At 40.8% G+C, this 17,538-nt stretch overlaps 1 protein-coding gene across 3 annotated transcripts in view; it reads right to left on the reverse strand.

The window, feature by feature from the left end:
- The window catches only part of Fbxo42 (F-box protein 42), a 77,601-nt gene extending 69,531 nt beyond the window's left edge, over nucleotides 1–8,070 (reverse strand). For 2 of the 3 annotated variants that reach the window (XM_026400779.2, XM_026400781.2), the window contains exon 1: nucleotides 7,884–8,070. Coding sequence is in view for 1 of the 3 variants with exons in the window: in XM_077791189.1 (XP_077647315.1) it covers nucleotides 1,722–1,728 (7 nt within the window). In the remaining 2 variants the exon portion in view is untranslated. Of the gene's footprint in view, nucleotides 1–1,721; nucleotides 1,796–7,883 lie in introns of all 3 variants that reach the window. The other variant, XM_077791189.1, reaches the window with a different exon arrangement.
- Between the last annotated feature and the right edge of the window lie 9,468 nt (nucleotides 8,071–17,538).

Genomic DNA, 17,538 nt, shown 5'->3' on the forward strand with positions numbered 1-17,538 from the left:
TTTCTACTAAGTGTGTACAGCAAAACTAACCTGTCAGAGGTAGAAGAAAATCATCAGAAACTGAGATAAAAAGGAGGAATTTCAGTAGAAATCTTTTACAAGTCCAGTACTTCTCAAATGTTAATGTGAATCTAGTTCATACTATAAATTTGGCTACAGTAAGCCTGGGATACAACTTCACATTTTGGATTCCAACTTTTTTTTAAAACACTTTATTTTTTAGTTGTGGTTAGACATAACACCTTTTATTTATTTATTTTTATGTGGTGCTGAGGATTGAACCCAGGACCCCGCACGTACTAGGCAAGCACTCTACCGCTGAGCCACAACCCCAGCCCTAGATTCTAACTTTGATGATACCAATGCCTGTGGACTTTGAGTAGCAAGGTCTTTTTTTTTTTTAATTTTTTTTTTTTTTGCTTTTAGTTATAGTTGGGCACAATACCTTTATTTTGTTTATTTATTTTTATGTGGTGCTGAGGATCAAACCCAGTACCTCGCACGTGCTAGGCAAGCACTCTACCACTGAGCCACAACCCAGCCCGAGAGCAAGGTGGCCAGGTGTGAATGTACATGTGTAATCCCAGCTACCTGGGATGCTGAGGCTGGAGGATTGCCAAATTTAAGCTAGGCAGGGCAAATCAGCAAGACCCTATCTCAAAATAAGAGGGTTCTCAGTGGTAAAACACTGAGTCTGGTTACTTCCTAGTAAACACGAAGTCCTGGGTTCAATCAATCCCCAGTACTAGAGGAAAAAGAAAGAACTACAACATATTCTACTACATGCTATCTTGCATACACAATTTCAATTTCTCCTATTAGCTTTCTTCAAAATGTCCTTCCGTTTACTATTATCCCCTTGCTAAGCCAGTCATTGTCATCTACACTTACACTACAGTAGTAGACACCTGAGTAACCTCCTTGACTCTGGGCTTTTATCTAGTATCTGTTCCACAGAGTACTTGTTGTCTCTAGGAACTCACTCAATGTGGTCTAGAAGCATGGGGGAAGAATTCAAAACTACAGTCCTACAATGATCCTATTAAATCTCTCAGTTTGTATATAAAGACAGCTTCCCACTGGCACACACCAGTATTTTGCAAAAGAAAAATAAATTTAACACGAGTCTGTGAGGGGGTAGAAAATTTCATTTCTGGGGTTGAGGATACAGCTTAGTTGGTAGAGTGCTTGCCTCACATGCACAAGACCCTGGGTTCAATCCTCAGCACCACAAAAAAAAAAAAAAAAAAAAAAAAATTCATTTCCATGTCTTTTTCCCAGTACTAGTTACAGCAAAGCAATGTTCTCCTTCTCCTGACTGAAACCCTAATCTTCTAGATGAGGAGAGTACCTGCTACATCACCAGTCAGAGTTGAGATTTTTTTTTTAATAATGTTTAGTTGTCAATGGACCTTTATTTTATTTATTTATATGCGGTGCTAGGAATCAAACCCAGTGCTTCACACATGCTAGGCAAGTGGTCTATCACTGAACCACAACCCCAGCTCCTAGAATTGACAATTTTTTATGTATGACTTTTCTCCTTAACCAAATTATAAATTCATGAAAGATAGATGATGTCTTATCTGCTCCTTAATTCCCAGGAAACCTAAAGGATAGAGGCATTTGCACATAAAGCAAATCTTTGGATCACAAGCTCACCTGGTCATAAAAATCCCCTAGCAGGGCTGGGGATGTGGCTCAAATGATAGTGTGCTCACCTGGCATGCACCGGGCGCTGGATTCGATCCTCAGCACAACATAAAAATAAAATAAATGTTGTGTCCACTGAAACCTAAAAAATAAATATTAAAAAATTATTTCTCTCTTTAAAAAAAAAATCCCCTAGCAGGTAGATTTCCTGGAGATTGTTTATAAATTTAGGGATTGATCCAGGAACCTTAATTTTACCAACATGCCAGGTGCCGGGTGCATGCCTATAATCCCAGCAACTCAGGACACTAAGGCAGGAGGATCACGAGTTCAAAGCCAGACTCAGCAACAGCAAGGTGCTAAGCAACTCAGTGAGGCCCTGTCTCTAAATAAAATACAATATAGGACTGGAGATGTTGGCTCAGTGGTTGAGGGACCCTGAGTTCAATCCCCAGTACCCCCTCAAAAAAAGGTTTTTTTACCAACAAGCATTGCAGATGCAAGTTCTGAAAACCCCTAATCACACTTCTAAAACTTACATTATCCCATAATCTGTTTTTAAAAGATCAGCAATAAAGCATTATTTACCAACATGAATCAAAAGGAGAACAGTTGAACAAAACCTACTATATCAATAAAGCTGTGAAAATGAATAAGGATTTCCTGCCTGAACGTGGTTGATCTCCATGATATATTAAATGAAATCAGCAAGATGCTGAAGAAGCTGTGAAGTAGGGTAAACTTCTGTGCAAGAAAAAAGAAAAAGGAAGGTATGTAGAATTCTGCAAAAATAAACATTAAAAAGATAAACCCAAAACAACTAAAAAAACAGGAGGATGATGGTCCAAGCACCAGCTATGTTAACAACCCCTCATAATTCCTCCTCAGAGTCCAGCTCTGAAAGCTGCAGTAGTGTCTGAAGTGGTAACCTCTCCTCTGTATCCTTAGAAGTTCTAGTTATACTCTCTCTTCCCTTTTGTTCCCCCATCCCTTGAGGTATTAACTGTTTCATCCTACAGTTACTAGTCTCTAAATTATCTCCACCTATTCTTTTTTTGCCTTCCATTCTGGCAACACACACGTAACTAATTCACTGTATTAAATCATTTCTGTTTGAAATATCTAGCATGGTTCCCAGTTTAGGGCTGGATTCTGATGGAAAGAATATTCTAAGCATAAAAAGAACTACAAAAAAATCTTAAATGTACCCCAGGAATTTTGTTAATACCAATACAGATAATATACTTAAAATCCTATATATAAATAGGATAAAGCAAACACATGTTAACACTATTAAAACCAAGTTCTTCAACTGAAGAGGCATGTCAAAAGGATACAATACCATCTTTTTTTTTTGGGGGGGGGGTACCAGGGGATTGAACTCAAGGGCACTCAACCACTGAGTCACATCCCCAGCCCTTTTTTGTATTTTATTTATTTAGAGACAGGGTCTCACTGAGTTGCTTAGTGCCTTGTGGCTGCTGAGGCTGGCTCTGAACTTGCAATCCTTCTGCCTCAGCCTCCCGAGCCACTGGGATTGCAGGCATGCACCACCACATCTGGCCAACACCATCTTAAATAGGCTTATATTGGCCAAATTTCTGCATCAAAAAGACTAATGGCAGGGCTGGGGTTGTAGCTCAGTGGCAGAGCGCTTGCCTAGCATGTGTGAGGCACTGGTTTCAATCCTTAGCACCACATAAAAAAAATAAAGGCATGCTGTCCATCTACAGCTATAAATTGGGGGGGGGGGACTAATGGCTATAAGTAAATGTAAAATAATGAATAAATCAAAATCCATGTGCCTACAGTAACACAGAAAATAGCAAAAAATTTATTTACCACTACTGAGGTGACTATTGCACCAATTCTTTACTAAGAAACTTTAGAATGAAAAGCAAAGAATTAAATATTTTGTCTTAGAGAATAAAGAAACAAATTTGGAAGAACATTCTGTACTAATGAATTCCTTAAAACAAATGAAATAAAATTATCCTAAATAGTCTAAAGAAATAATACCAGCTAAAACTAAAATTGATTTGCCTTTATAGAAAGTAAATGAACTACCTCAAATCTACATATTACTAAAAATGAAAATAAGTTGCTGTCAGGGGCAGGGGATGTAGTTCAGCAGTAGAATGAGAACTGGGGGCTCAGCACATGTCACATCCTGAGCTCAATCACCAGCAACAGAGAGAGAAAAGAAGTTAGTTTAAGTTAATCTACAATCCAGAACAGAAAAATAGTTTTACAAAAATAGTAGTTACAAGTAACTACTGCTTTGTGTAATACCTATATATTTACAATATTTCTATATTGTTTATGTATATTTGCATATGCTTATAGATTTACATATATTTGCATATGTATAACTACACAAGTATGTATGTGTCTATCAAAGGACAAGATACTAAACTCAATGCGGTGGATTACACCTGTAATCCCAGTGATTTGGGAGGCTAAGGCAAGAGGATTGTAGATTCAAGGCCAGTCTCAGAAACTTCGGGAGGTCCTATCTCAAAATAAAAATGGGGGCTGGGGATGTGGTTCAAGCGGTAGCGCGCTCGCCTGCCATGTGTGCGGCCCGGGTTCGATCCTCAGCACCACATACAAAGATGTTGTGTCCGACGAAAACTAAAAAAAAAAATAAATATTAAAATTCTCTAAAAAATTTTTTAAAAAAATAAAAAATGGGCTGGGATATGGCTCAGTTCTATCCCTGCACATTTGAAGCAAAACAGAATAATACTGGAAAAAATTTCAACAGAAAACTTTGCAATATATAAATTTAATACAAGAACAATCACAATTCAAAGCAAATTTGCTTTCTAATACATGCATGAATAAGGAAATGCAAAATTAAAGGTACAGGAATGCCACTAAATCATAATCTTACAAAACTTTTAGAAGAATGTCACAGGAAACGTTTTTAAAAATAAACTGCATTATGAGCTTAACATAGGGCAATTTTAAAATGACTTGTATATAAGTCATACTCTCTTACATGTAACTGTCACAATACAGATAAATTAACACACTACTTTTCTGTCTACCACAACCTTAAAACACTCCTTTTCAGTGAAGATACAGATGACATGTACTCAAATAACAGTGCCACATAAAGATTCTACTCTATTCAAAAATATATAAAATTCTAGCAATCTAGACGACAACATGCTAAATTAATTATAAAACAACTACAGCACTAAGATACATAACTTTTGTAGAAATACAGAAATTCAATTTCAGAGATGCTAAGCAATCTCAATTCACATAAGCAGATTCTATAAAGTAGTTTTGTGTTAATTCTGGCTTAAGCTGCCAGTTTCACCCAAAAACCAACAGGACTTTATTAATTATTCAGAAAAAGGAAACAGTACTAATAACCACCATAGCTGACATTCTAAAGGATGACAACTCAACATTAATTAAATATGATCAAATTAAAACATATAATGCCTCTCGTGCTAGTTGGCAAAACAAAAACAATGAAAAAAGCCTCACTCTATAAAGTTATCACCACTTAGTAATCTGGGATATTTTAATTGCAGCTGCAATGTTTGTGTTTGCTGCCTGTGCTTCTGACTCACTCAGAAAGGTTCTCCCAAGATTGCTGAATTTTTGAGAATGCAGAAACCATAACTAGGGCATACTGTGTGGGAAGTGTCATGACAGTGAATGAATAAAACAGGAAAAGAACTGATGACAGAATTTTTAAAAAGTTTTTATAAAAAGCAAGTCACTCACAAAAGGCAGACTTTTTTGCAGAACAATAAGATAGACTGGGGAAAATGTTGCCAACTTCAAGAAACCTTCCTTGACTCCCCTGTTGGATTCAATGCATTTTTTTTTAAGTTATGGATGGACCTTTATTTATTTATATGCAGTGCTGAGAATCAAACCCAGTGCCTTATACATGCTAGGCAAGCACTCTACCACTGAGCGACAACCCAGCCCCTCAATGTACTTCTTATATATACTACAATAAGCTTAAGTGGTTTCCTTGTCCAGTTTCCCAATCAGACTTCAGGCAACTTCATACCAAAAGCTGCCCGTTCTTAATTAGCATCATTAGTACCTCCCTCCCAAAATACCTAGTACAGACAGCACTCTTAAATAAGGATTTCATAGAATAGAAATAATCTTACATTTACCTTTCATTTGACATCTACAAAGCACCTTCACAAACATTACCTCTTATGACCCACATAACAATCTTATGAAGTGGGAATGTCATTATTTATAACTAAATGGCTCTAGTTTCTTATAAGAATTGTTGACAGCTCTGAAATCACAAAGATAAGCACATATTTGTTTTCCTTTGAGACAGCCTCTCCTGGGGACCTCAATATTTTCATAAAACTCAGGCTTTACTAGCATTTTCTTTGCTTGCACTTCATAATAGTTACCAATCACACAGCTCTGAATCTTACTGAAGGTTTTACTACATAAAGAGACATTAAAGGCCCTTCTAGAATTTGAGGCATCCTAAGCTGTTTTTCCTGATCCTGTTCTTTTTGTAACTGAGAATGGTAAGGAATTACAAAAGTAGAAGTGATGGGGAGAGAATGATGTCATGGATGTCATGAAGTTGCATCAATATCTAATGATGATTTAGCACAACAATGCAACATATTATGTCAAAAAGCACACTCTCAAACCACCAGGATGTTTTACTGCATTAATTTCAAGACTATTAGCAAATTAATACATAGAGGGGCTTTCCAATTTTCTACTGTTAGTGCAAGTTTACTTCTTTAGCAAAGACACTAAAAAAAATCTATAAATTCTATGAAAAGCACCTGGATTTAAAAATAGAAAAGGAAAAAATGCTTAAAGAACTAGCCAATATTAAACTAAACAGCTACCATTTTAACAATTAAAAGCTTTTTAAAGGGCAAAACAAACCCGTGGGTCCATGTAGATTGAATAATAAGCTTATATTGGGATGGTCAAAAGCAAACAGTTTCAGGGTACAAAATGACTATGTACAACAGAAAAGACACCCAACCAGATTATACATATGAATAAACTCAAAGTTAGCAATTCGACACACAACATCACTATTCAATGTAAGAGGTACAGAATGAATTCTAAATGAGGGCTCAAATTTTCCATGTCTCTTTAAATCCATGATGTCATCTTTCTTAAGCACAAATAAAACCAAAGGTATATGTTACAAAAGGTATTTGGGGAGTCCAAGCAAAAGCAATGGCCACAACCATTCCCCATAGCACAATTACCACTGAAGCCATCATTCTTCAAGGCTTCAAATTAGCTTCCCTACCTGAGAGAAACTAAGCCAAAGGCTCCCAAACAGCATTTGAACAAAAAGTTATTCTCAAAAAGGAATTAACCAGCACAGCACAATGACACTGCCAGCAAATGAGAACTGGTAATATGTCTGGATCTTCATCTAGCTCGGTGGGAAGCCCACCAGAGAAAAGTCCAAAGACTTCGGCAACGAAGAAATGAAGCTTTTATTTTCCTAATAAAAGTGGGGAGATCGAACAGACAAAGCAAATGGTTAAACTTAACAATCCAAAGGTTTCAAACGAACTCCATGAGCGCTGAAGTTATTCTGCAGACTACCGAGATCTTATAATTGTGTTTTCTTCATTTACAAATCGTTCCCACCCTCAACCGTTCCCATTGCACAAACAATTCTCACCAAGAAAAGCCGTCCTCAGTCACAACGTGGATTGCAGTCTCAAGCAAGGAGATCCGCTGTTCCCACTTCTCCAAGGCAACATTCATATACCCAGGGGTGAGGAAAGGCTGCTGCTGTTTTATTTTGCAAGCCAATCCCAATATCATCCCTTTGCAGCTGCAGCTTTCGAGATGCGGGCCCCTCGCCGCGGACCCAATTTTGGAGGGCACCAGCCTCCAGCTCCTCTCTCAGGGAGTTAAGGTCTGGGGGGCGGGGTTAAAGCCTATTTGACACCCCTAAAACCATCCTTGCCATGGCCACACACCCCTTCCTGGACCGAGTGAGGGGACGAGAACCGCCCCGCAGAAAAGGGACGGGAAATGCTGGCTGTAAAGGGGCTCTCCTTCTCCCCGCCTCACCCAGGGGAACCGACGATGACGACAGCAAGGCCCAGATCGGCCAGGACCGACCCCGGCGCAGGATGACCGGCCTGCACGTACCCCGCGCCCACTGCCCCCGGGGCATAAAGGGCAGGAGGCGCCGGCTGCCAGCCGCAGCTCGGGAGGAGGAGAGGCCTCACCTGGCCCAGCCCGCTCCACGCTCTCGGGTTCTCTCCGCTGGCGACTGTGGGGAGGGAGCCGAGGACAGGGCCAGAACAGAGGCGCTGTGCCCCAGGTCGCGCTGGCCGTGCTCGGGTATCCTCACAGCTGGCGGGACCCCGAGCCGTCCCGAGCCGCCATCTTCCTCCACTCAAACGCCGCCGCGGCTACTGCTGCTCTGGCCGGGAGAAGACAGCACGGAGCGCGCATGCGTCGAGACTCAGCGCGGAGGACGCGCGCGCACTCACGTCAACGCGGCGGAAAGGCGCGGCGCGGCCACAGGGCGGCGCCATGTTGAGAAGGGTTTTCTCCAGGAGGTTTGAAGGCAACCTAGTGGAGCGAAGCCTCAGAGCTGTATCCGCTGCGCTGCCTGGGGCAACAGGGCGGTTTTCCCGGTGGTTTGAAACTATGACGTTTAACCAGGAAATTAATTCAGTTGTGCCCCCGGGGTTCCAGTGGGAACCTATGAGGGCTGTGGCCCATGGAAATGCCCTTGGATGTCACCTGGGGGAGGGAAACTGCCTTTGGAGGCAAGCAGAGCAAGCAGAGCAAGCAGAGCGTCTCAAAACTGTACCAACCACTGTGTGAGTCGTTACTACCTACACCTTTCGGATAAGAAAACTAAGGTGCAGAGCCATCACCTAGCAGTAGAAGCCAGGGCCAGGAAGAGACGAGATTCAAACTTAGGTCTATCTGATTCCCAGGCCCCTGTACTGCTGCTCACTATCACTAGGAGACGGGGTCCACCAAAGTCCCCCTCCAAGGGTGCAACTGATGCGCATGTGACAACCTTGAGGAACCTATTCCTGCAGCATGTGGTCTGAAGATATACCAGAGATGCGGAGCTCTGTGCATATCACAGGAGCAACCTTGGGCTGCCTGCCTGCGACAGCCCTGGATAAGAGCAGATCTCCTGGGCTATTCTTCTGGGTCAGAAGCCAAGTTCTGCAGGTTCTGGTGGTACACTCCCGTGGTTCCAGCTACTCAGAAGGCAAGAGAATCGCTTGAGTCCAGGACTTCAAGACCAACCTGGGCAACATAGCAAGATCATGTACCAAAAACAAAAAACTCTGGCTTTTAATTAGGAACTATCACCACAAAAGGGAAAATTGTTCATTAAAACTGGTAAAAAGGATATTTAAATCATGTCATTTAAAACCCCAAATCTAAACTGGGCACGATGGCAGACGTGTACAATACAATCAACTCCTGAGGCTGAGGCAAGAGGATCACAAGTTCAGGACCAGCCTCAGCAATTTAGCGAGGCACAATTAAGCTCTGATAGCTCTTGCCTATCATGCCCGAAGCCCTGGGTTCAATTCCCAGCACCACCAAAAAAAGAACAGCAACAAAAAAAATCATAGAATTGTGAACCCTTCTCCCGAGAGCACTGGAACCACTATTGTTTCCTTTTTTTTTTTTTTTTTTAATTTATTTTTTAGTTCTCAGCGGACACATCTTTGTTGGTATGTGGTGCTGAGGATCGAACCCGAGTCGCAGGCATTCCAGGCGAGCACGCTACCGCTTGAGTCACATCCCCAGCCCCTATCGTTTCCTTTTTAAAATTCTGGTTCCAGGACCTGTTGCAGAGCACTGCCATAGACTTTTTAAAGCTCCCCAGGGATACTGATGCCCAGTCAGGGTTGGAACAGCTAGAGCATGTTACAACATGTTCAAATGAAGGATCGATGCATCCTGTCATAGTTCAAAGATAGCAGGGATTTTTGTCTGTTTTGCTCACTGCTTTATCATCTACATCTAATAGAGACCAGCATACAGCAGGGACTCACTAAATATTTGTTGAAGGAAAAAAAATGAACAGGGAATTTGACTGCAAGAAACAAAAATTTAGTGAATACCTACAATGTGCCAGACAATGTGGCATGTATTTTTTTGATATATATATTTTTAGTTGTAGATGGACACAATATATTTATTTACTGATTTTTATGTGTTGCTGAGGATTGAACCCAGTACCTCTTACTTGCAAGACAGGTGCTCTACCAGCCCCTGTGGCATGTATTTTTAAATAAAACAAGGTCTCTTCCCTCATGAAAGGCTCCTACAATCTACGTAGAAAGAGACAATAAACAAGTAAATAAGCCAAAACAAAAACTACAAATTGTGTTAAGCAAGAAAATGTTATTATTAAAGCAACTTACTTTTTTTTGGGGGGGGGGGGTACTGGGGATTAAACCCAGAGGCACTTAGCAAATGAGCCACATGCCCCATCCTCTTTTATTTTTTATTTTGAGACAGGCTCTAATACAATTGCTCAGGGCCTAAATTGATGAAACTGGCTTTGAACTTGCAACCCTCCTGTCTCAGCCACCCAAGCTGCTGGATTATAGGCATGCGCCACTGCACCTGACTAAAGCAAATTTTAAAAAAATAATCATAGTTTCTGGATGTGGTAGCAATATACCTGTAATCCTAATTGCCAGGGGAACTGAGGTAGTGGGATCACAAGTTCAAAGACAACCTCAGCAACTTAGCAAGACTCTAAGCAACTTTGAGACCCTGCCTCAAAATAAAAGAGGGGCTGGGGATGTAGCTCAGAGATAAAACACCTCTGGGTTTAATCCCCAGTACAAAATAATAATAATGATCACAGCTGATGCTCACTGAATACTCTTATTAGGTGCCAATCATTGGTATGTTGTTTCTGTTATTGTGCTTATTTAATGAATGAGGAAACTGAGGCTTTTAGGGATCAAATAGCTCACTATGGTCACAGGCAGGGTTTGAAACCAGGTCTGATTTCAAAGCCTGTGCTCTTGAACGCTGCAAAACCTATCTTCTGACAAATTTAGGAAAATAAGATTGAGGCCAGGCACCAGGTACAGTGGCACATGCCTGTAATCCCATTCGGGAGGCTGAGCCAGGAGGATAGCAAGTTTGAGGCCTCAAAATAAAAAATAAAAAGGGATGGGGATGTGGCTGAGTGGGAGAGTGCCCTTGCATTTAATCCCCTGTACTGAAAAAAAAAAAAAAAAAAAAAGCTTGAAGTCAAGTTTGGATGATCAGGAGGAGGACTAGACCTTTCCTCCAAGGTTGTGGAGAATTGGGGCAGAAAGGACATGTGATGAAACTGTCTCAGAATAGTCTCTGCAGTATGAAGGGTGACTGGAACAGGACTGAAGAGAGGTTGAGGCTGGGATGAAAGGTGGGACTAGAGTCTCTCCATAAGTTCACACAAGATGATCTCAAAAATCAATTATGAAATTTATTTTGTACATCTTTACTTACTTAAAATATAGCATAGTTCTTTTTTTTTTTTTTTTTTTTTTTTTTTTTTTTTAAAGAGAGAGAGAATGCTGAGGGCCATTACCAAGTAGGAATGACGCATCAAAATCTCCTTGCCAGCGTACCCCATGCTGCTTAGGACATTCGATGGGACATTGCATGTATGCTTTAGTAAGATGACCCTGCTCAAGGTGATCGAGGGTGGATACAGGTTTGAGGAAGTATCCTGGTACTTGGGTTTAGGGTGTTCCTGGTTTAAGGCGGTTCCCGGTTTAAGACAATAGGGGTTTTAGGGAAGTTGGAGGTTGAAGATTATTGCTGCTGGGATTAGGGTGTTCCTGCTGCTTGTTCCAGTTGAGTTCTCCTGAGATTCAAATGGGATTTGGAAAAAGCCTTGTGGAATAGGTGATTTGGGGGCGGCGATATATTGGAGAATTTCCCCTGAGCGTGTGTGGAGGCTGGTGTGAGATCGGGAATAAAGAATTGCTGTTTGAACCTACAAAGCTGTGGTGCCTCCTGATCTTGTGCCCAGCAGAGACATTGCCAAGAGAATATTTTTAATATTTATTTTTTAGTTTTTGGCAGACACAACATCTTTATTTTTTATTTTATGTGGTGCTGAGGATTGAACTCAGCGCCCTGTGCATGCCAGGCAAGCGCTTTACCACTTAAGCCATGTCCCCAGCCCCATAGTTCAGTTTTAAAGCACTTACCTCGAATGTGCAAGGCCCTCGGTTCCAACCCCAGCACCACACACAATAATAATAATAATTGGGGCTGGGGATTTAGCTCAGTTGGTAAAGTGCTCGCCTTACAAGCACAAGGCCATGGGTTTGATCCCCAGCACCACAAAAAATAATAATGATAATAATTAGCTGGTTAAGTTTATCCTACTGTGTCACCCATGTCCCACATGGGCAATGGATTCAGGATCATTCCCCATGAATGGGGCTGGCAATGAAGAGACCACACAAACACAAAATACTTTTTTTGAGGATCAGGGATGGTTCAGCTCCCATGCTGGAGAACGAGAGGAGCAAGGGAAGCAAGAGAGCAAGTGTACCCCAAACCCTGTTTTTATTAGGGGGAAGACATTCCACCCAAATAAGGCAAGGGATTGTGTTACAACAAATGGGGAGGGGGGATGTAGCCCAGTCCCATTGGATGAGCCCAATCCCAGAGCTGCACTTCCTTGCAAAGCAAGGTAAGGCCCACTTGATGCCAGTTCCATACCCCTGTTACTCAAGGCTAAGGGTGGGGTGCTCACCTCCTATTCAGGGTGGCCCCCAGGCTACTGATCCCCAAGTTATCTAGTCACCCCTTCCCTCTATCAAGACTGCTCTGTTACAACTTTTTTTATCCTTCCAGATTCATGGACACACACACACACACACACACACAAACACACACAAACAAATAAAGCAAACCTACAAATAGCAGCATGCTAAACACACTACTCTGCCTTGCTTTAAAGAAAAAAAACACACACACACAAGTAGTTCTTAGAACTCAGTCAATATTGGTACATTTAGGACCATCTAAACTTTATTAACAGTTGTATTCTATTCCTTTGTATGACTATACCATAAATTTTACATTTCATTTTTTTCTAGTCTTTAACTTTGAGGTCAAAAGGCATGTACACTTTAGATATGAGCAAACTGCCACTTCTCTGTGTGTGTTGCTCTGGGGGATCATACCCAGGACATCCTCATGCTAGGCCAAGGGCTCTACCACTAAACCACACCCACTCCCACTGTGCCCTGCTTTACCACTAATTTCTTTCTTTCTTTTTTTTTTTAATATTTATATTTTTTAGTTGTAGTTGAACACAATACATTTATTCCAAACATTTAGTTTTATATGATGCCGATGATACAACCCAGGGCCCTGCACATGCTAGGCTAGCGCTCTACCGCTGAGCCACAAGCCCAGCCCCTACCACTAATTTCTTAACTGTCTACATAGCCTCAAATTAGCTATCATAACAGTTCTCTCACTATGACCTTTGTGTTTGTATCCCCATCACGTATCAGTGGATTTTTTTTTTATTATTTTTTTATTGGTTGTTCACAACATTACAAAGCTCATGACATATCATATTTCATACATTAGATTGAAGTGGGTTATGAACTCCCAATTTTACCCCAAATGCAGATTGCAGAATCACGTCGGTTACACATCCACAATTTTACATAATGCCCAATTAGTAATTGTTGTATTCTGCTACTTTTCCTATCCCCTACTATCCCCCCTCCCCTCCCCTCCCATCTTCTCTCTCTACCCCATCTATTGTAATTCATTTCTCTCCTTGTTAATTTTCCCATTCCCCTCACAACCTCTTATATGTAATATTGTATAGCAATGAGGGTCTCCCTTCATTTCCATGCAATTTCCCTTTTCTCTCCCTTTCCCTCCCATCTCATGTCTCTGTTTAATGTTAATCTTTTCTTCCTGCTCTTCCTCCCTGCTCTGTTCATAGTTGCTCTCATTATATCAAAGAAGACATTTGGTATTTGTTTTTTAGGGATTGACTAGCTTCACTAAGCATAATCTGCTCTAGTGCCATCCATTTCCCTGCAAATTCTATGATTTTGTCATTTTTTATTGCTGCATAGTACTCCATTGTGTATAGATGCCACATTTTTTTTATCCATTCATCTATTGAAGGGCATCTGGGTTGGTTCCACAGTCTAGCTATTGTGAATTGTGCTGCTATGAACATTGATGTGGCAGCATCCCTGTAGCATGCTCTTTTAAGGTCTTCAGGGAATAGTCCGAGAAGGGCAATAGCAGGGTCAAATGGTGGTTCCATTCCCAGCTTTCCCAGGAATCTCCAAACTGCTTTCCAAATTGGCCGCACCAATTTGCAGTCCCACCAGCAAGTACAAGAGTACCCTTTTCTCCACATCCTCGCCAGCACTTGTTGTTGTTTGACTTCATAGTGGCTGCCAATCTTACTGGAGTGAGATGGTATCTTAGGGTGGTTTTGATTTGCATTTCTCTGACTGCTAGAGATGGTGAGCATTTTTTCATGTACTTGTTGATTGATTGTATATCCTCCTCTGAGAAGTGTCTGTTCAGGTCCTTGGCCCATTTGTTGATTGGGTTATTTGCTATCTTATTGTCTAATTTTTTGAGTTCTTTGTATACTCTGGATATTAGGGCTCTATCTGAAGTGTGAGGAGTAAAAATTTGTTCCAAGGATGTAGGCTCCCTATTTACCTCTCTTATTGTTTCTCTTGCTGAGAAAAAACTTTTTAGTTTAAGTAAGTCCCATTTGTTGATTCTTGTTATTAACTCTTGTGCAATGGGTGTCCTATTAAGGAATTTGGAGCCCGACCCCACAATATGTAAATCATAGCCAACTTTTTCTTCTATCAGGCAAAGAGTCTCTGATTTGATATCAAGCTCCTTGATCCATTTTGAGTTAACTTTTGTGCATGGCGAGAGAAAGGGATTCAGTTTCATTTTGTTGCATATGGATTTCCAGTTTTCCCAACACCATTTGTTGAAGATGCTATCCTTCCTCCATTGCATGCTTTTAGCCCCTTTATCAAATATAAGATAGTTGTAACTTTGTGGATTAGTCTCTGTGTCCTCTATTCTATACCATTGGTCCACCCGCCTGTTTTGGTACCAGTACCATGCTGTTTTGGTCACTATTGCTCTGTAATATAGTTTGAAATCTGGTATCGCTATACCGCCTGATTCACACTTCCTGCTTAGAATTGCTTTTGCTATTCTGGGTCTTTTATTTTTCCATATGAATTTCATGATTGCTTTATCTATTTCTTCAAGAAATGCCGTTGGGATTTTGATTGGCATTGCATTAAATCTATAGAGAACTTTTGGTAATATCGCCATTTTGATAATGTTAGTTCGGCCTATCCATGAACAGGGTATATTTTTCCATCTTCTAAGGTCTTCTTCTACTTCTCTCTTTAGGGTTCTGTAGTTTTCATTGTATAAATCTTTCACCTCTTTTGTTAGGTTGATTCCCAAGTATTTTATTTTTTTTGAGGATATTGTGAATGGAGTGCTTTTCCTCATTTCAGAAGTTTTGTCGCTGGTATACAGAAATGCCTTTGATTTGTGCGTGTTGATTTTATATCCTGCCACTTTGCTGAATTCATTTATTAGTTCTAGTAGTTTCTTTGTAGATCCTTTTGGGTCTTCTAGGTATAGAATCATGTCATCTGCAAATAGTGATAATTTAAGTTCTTCTTTTCCTATTGTTATGCCTTTAATTTCTTTCGTCTGTCTAATTGCTCTGGCCAGTGTTTCGAGAACTATATTGAATAGAAGTGGTGATAGAGGGCATCCCTGTCTTGTTCCAGATTTTAGAGGGAATGCCTTTAACTTTTGTCCATTCAGAATGATGCTAGCCTGAGGCTTAGCATAGATAGCTTTTACAATGTCAAGGTAAGTTCCTGTTATCCCTAGTTTTTCTAATGTTTTGAACATAAAGGGGTGCTGTACTTTGTCGAATGCTTTCTCTGCATCTATCGAGACGATCATATGGTTCTTATCTTTAAGTCTATTGATGTGGTGAATAATATTTATTGATTTACGTATATTGAACCATCCTTGCATCCCAGTATCAGTGGATTTTTTTAAAATATTTTTTTTTAGTTGTAGATGGACATAATACCGTTTGTTTATTTATTTATTTATTTATTATGTGATGCCAAGGATCGAACCCAGTGCCTCACACATGCTAGGGAAGCACTCTACCACTAAGCTATAACCCCAGCCCCCACATATCAGTGTTTTATTTGGTGTATCAAAGGTGCCTGCTGGGTGCATGTTTCCAGCATACAAGCCAAACATGAATCATGAATTGGACATACTACACAAGAAACAGGAGTCGATGGCTTAGGGTCTCTGCCTATATATGTGTATGCCACTCTCTTAACTTTCTGAGAGGACGAAACTGCCTCTACATTCCAATTTTATTTGTTTATTGATTCTCATGCCCTCACTTAACAAATAACCAAACAGATCAAGAGGGTAAAGAACTTGCCCAAGAGCTGGGGATGTGGCTCAAGCGGTGGAGCGCTCGCCTGGCATGCGCGGGGCACTGGGTTCCATCCTCAACACCACATAAAAATAAAGATGTTGTGTCCACCGAAAACTGAAAAATAAATAGTAAAAAAAAAAAAAAGAACTTGCCCAAGGTTGCCAGGGTCTCTATGTTTATCTAGGGATGGCTTTCTGATTTCTCATTTGGTGGAACAAAATCTATTTCCTTTGTAGCAAACTCATGATTTCCAAAGGTTAGATCTTTTAGTCTCTGAAAATTCTGCCCCAGAAATGTCCTGCTAATGCCTTCCCTAAGGCACACTGCCATGGAGCACGACAGTAAGGAACTATCTCCCTCTGGTGGTATTACGCTATAACTACAAAGCCTAAAAGTACTGGGAGTTGGTTGCATTTGGGAAAAACAAACCACACCTCCAGAATAAGACTTAGTTTATGTTTGATGGTTTCATCCACCTTGCTGTCACCAAGACTTAGGATAATTCAGTTCAAAGAATAGGTTCTAGAAGCCCCGGGTACCGTGGCGCACACCTGTAATCCCAGCACCTTGGGAGGCTGAGACAGGAGGATCCTGAGTTCAAAGTCAACCTCAGCAATATCGAGGTGCTAAGCAACTCAGTGAGATCCTGTCTCTAAATAAAATATAAAATAGAGCTGGGGATGTGGCTCAGTGGTCGAGGGCCCCTTAGTTCCAACCCTGGTACCCACCTCTCAAAAAGAATGGGTTCTAGCAAAGCACAGTGGCACACCCCAGTTGTAATCCCAGCAACTCAGGAGGCTGAGGCAGGAGGATCACAAGTTTGAGGACAGCCTTAGCAACACATAGCTCAGTGGTGAAGTTCAATCCCTAGTACCAAAATAACAAAAATTTAAAAATAGGTTCTTGGGGCTGGGGTTGTGGCTCAGTGGTAGAGTGCTTGCCTCATATGTGTGAGGCATTGGGTTCAATTCTCAGCACCATATATAAATAAATGAATAAAATACAGGTCCATCAACACTAAAAAATTATTTTTTTAAAAAAAGGCTTCTGGGGCTGGGGATGTGGTTCAAGACCCCTGGCATGTGAGGGGCGCTGGGTTCGATCCTCAGCACCACATAAAAATAAAATAAAGGTGTCCACCGAAAACTAAAAAATAAATATTAAAAAAAAATTCTAAAAATAAAAAAAAGGGTTCTCAGGAGAATGTATTACAAATAAACACAGTCCCAGAGAATGAACAAGACAACATCCTCTTTGTCCATGAAGATGGTGAAGCAGGTAACAGTATTAGATGAGTTTCAACCAGAAAATTTGAGCTGCCAATGGAATATCCACACAGGGGACAATAAGAAATTGAGCTATATGAA

The sequence above is a fragment of the Urocitellus parryii genome, chromosome 11, assembly GCF_045843805.1.
Source record: "Urocitellus parryii isolate mUroPar1 chromosome 11, mUroPar1.hap1, whole genome shotgun sequence".
Taxonomy (NCBI): domain Eukaryota; kingdom Metazoa; phylum Chordata; class Mammalia; order Rodentia; family Sciuridae; genus Urocitellus; species Urocitellus parryii.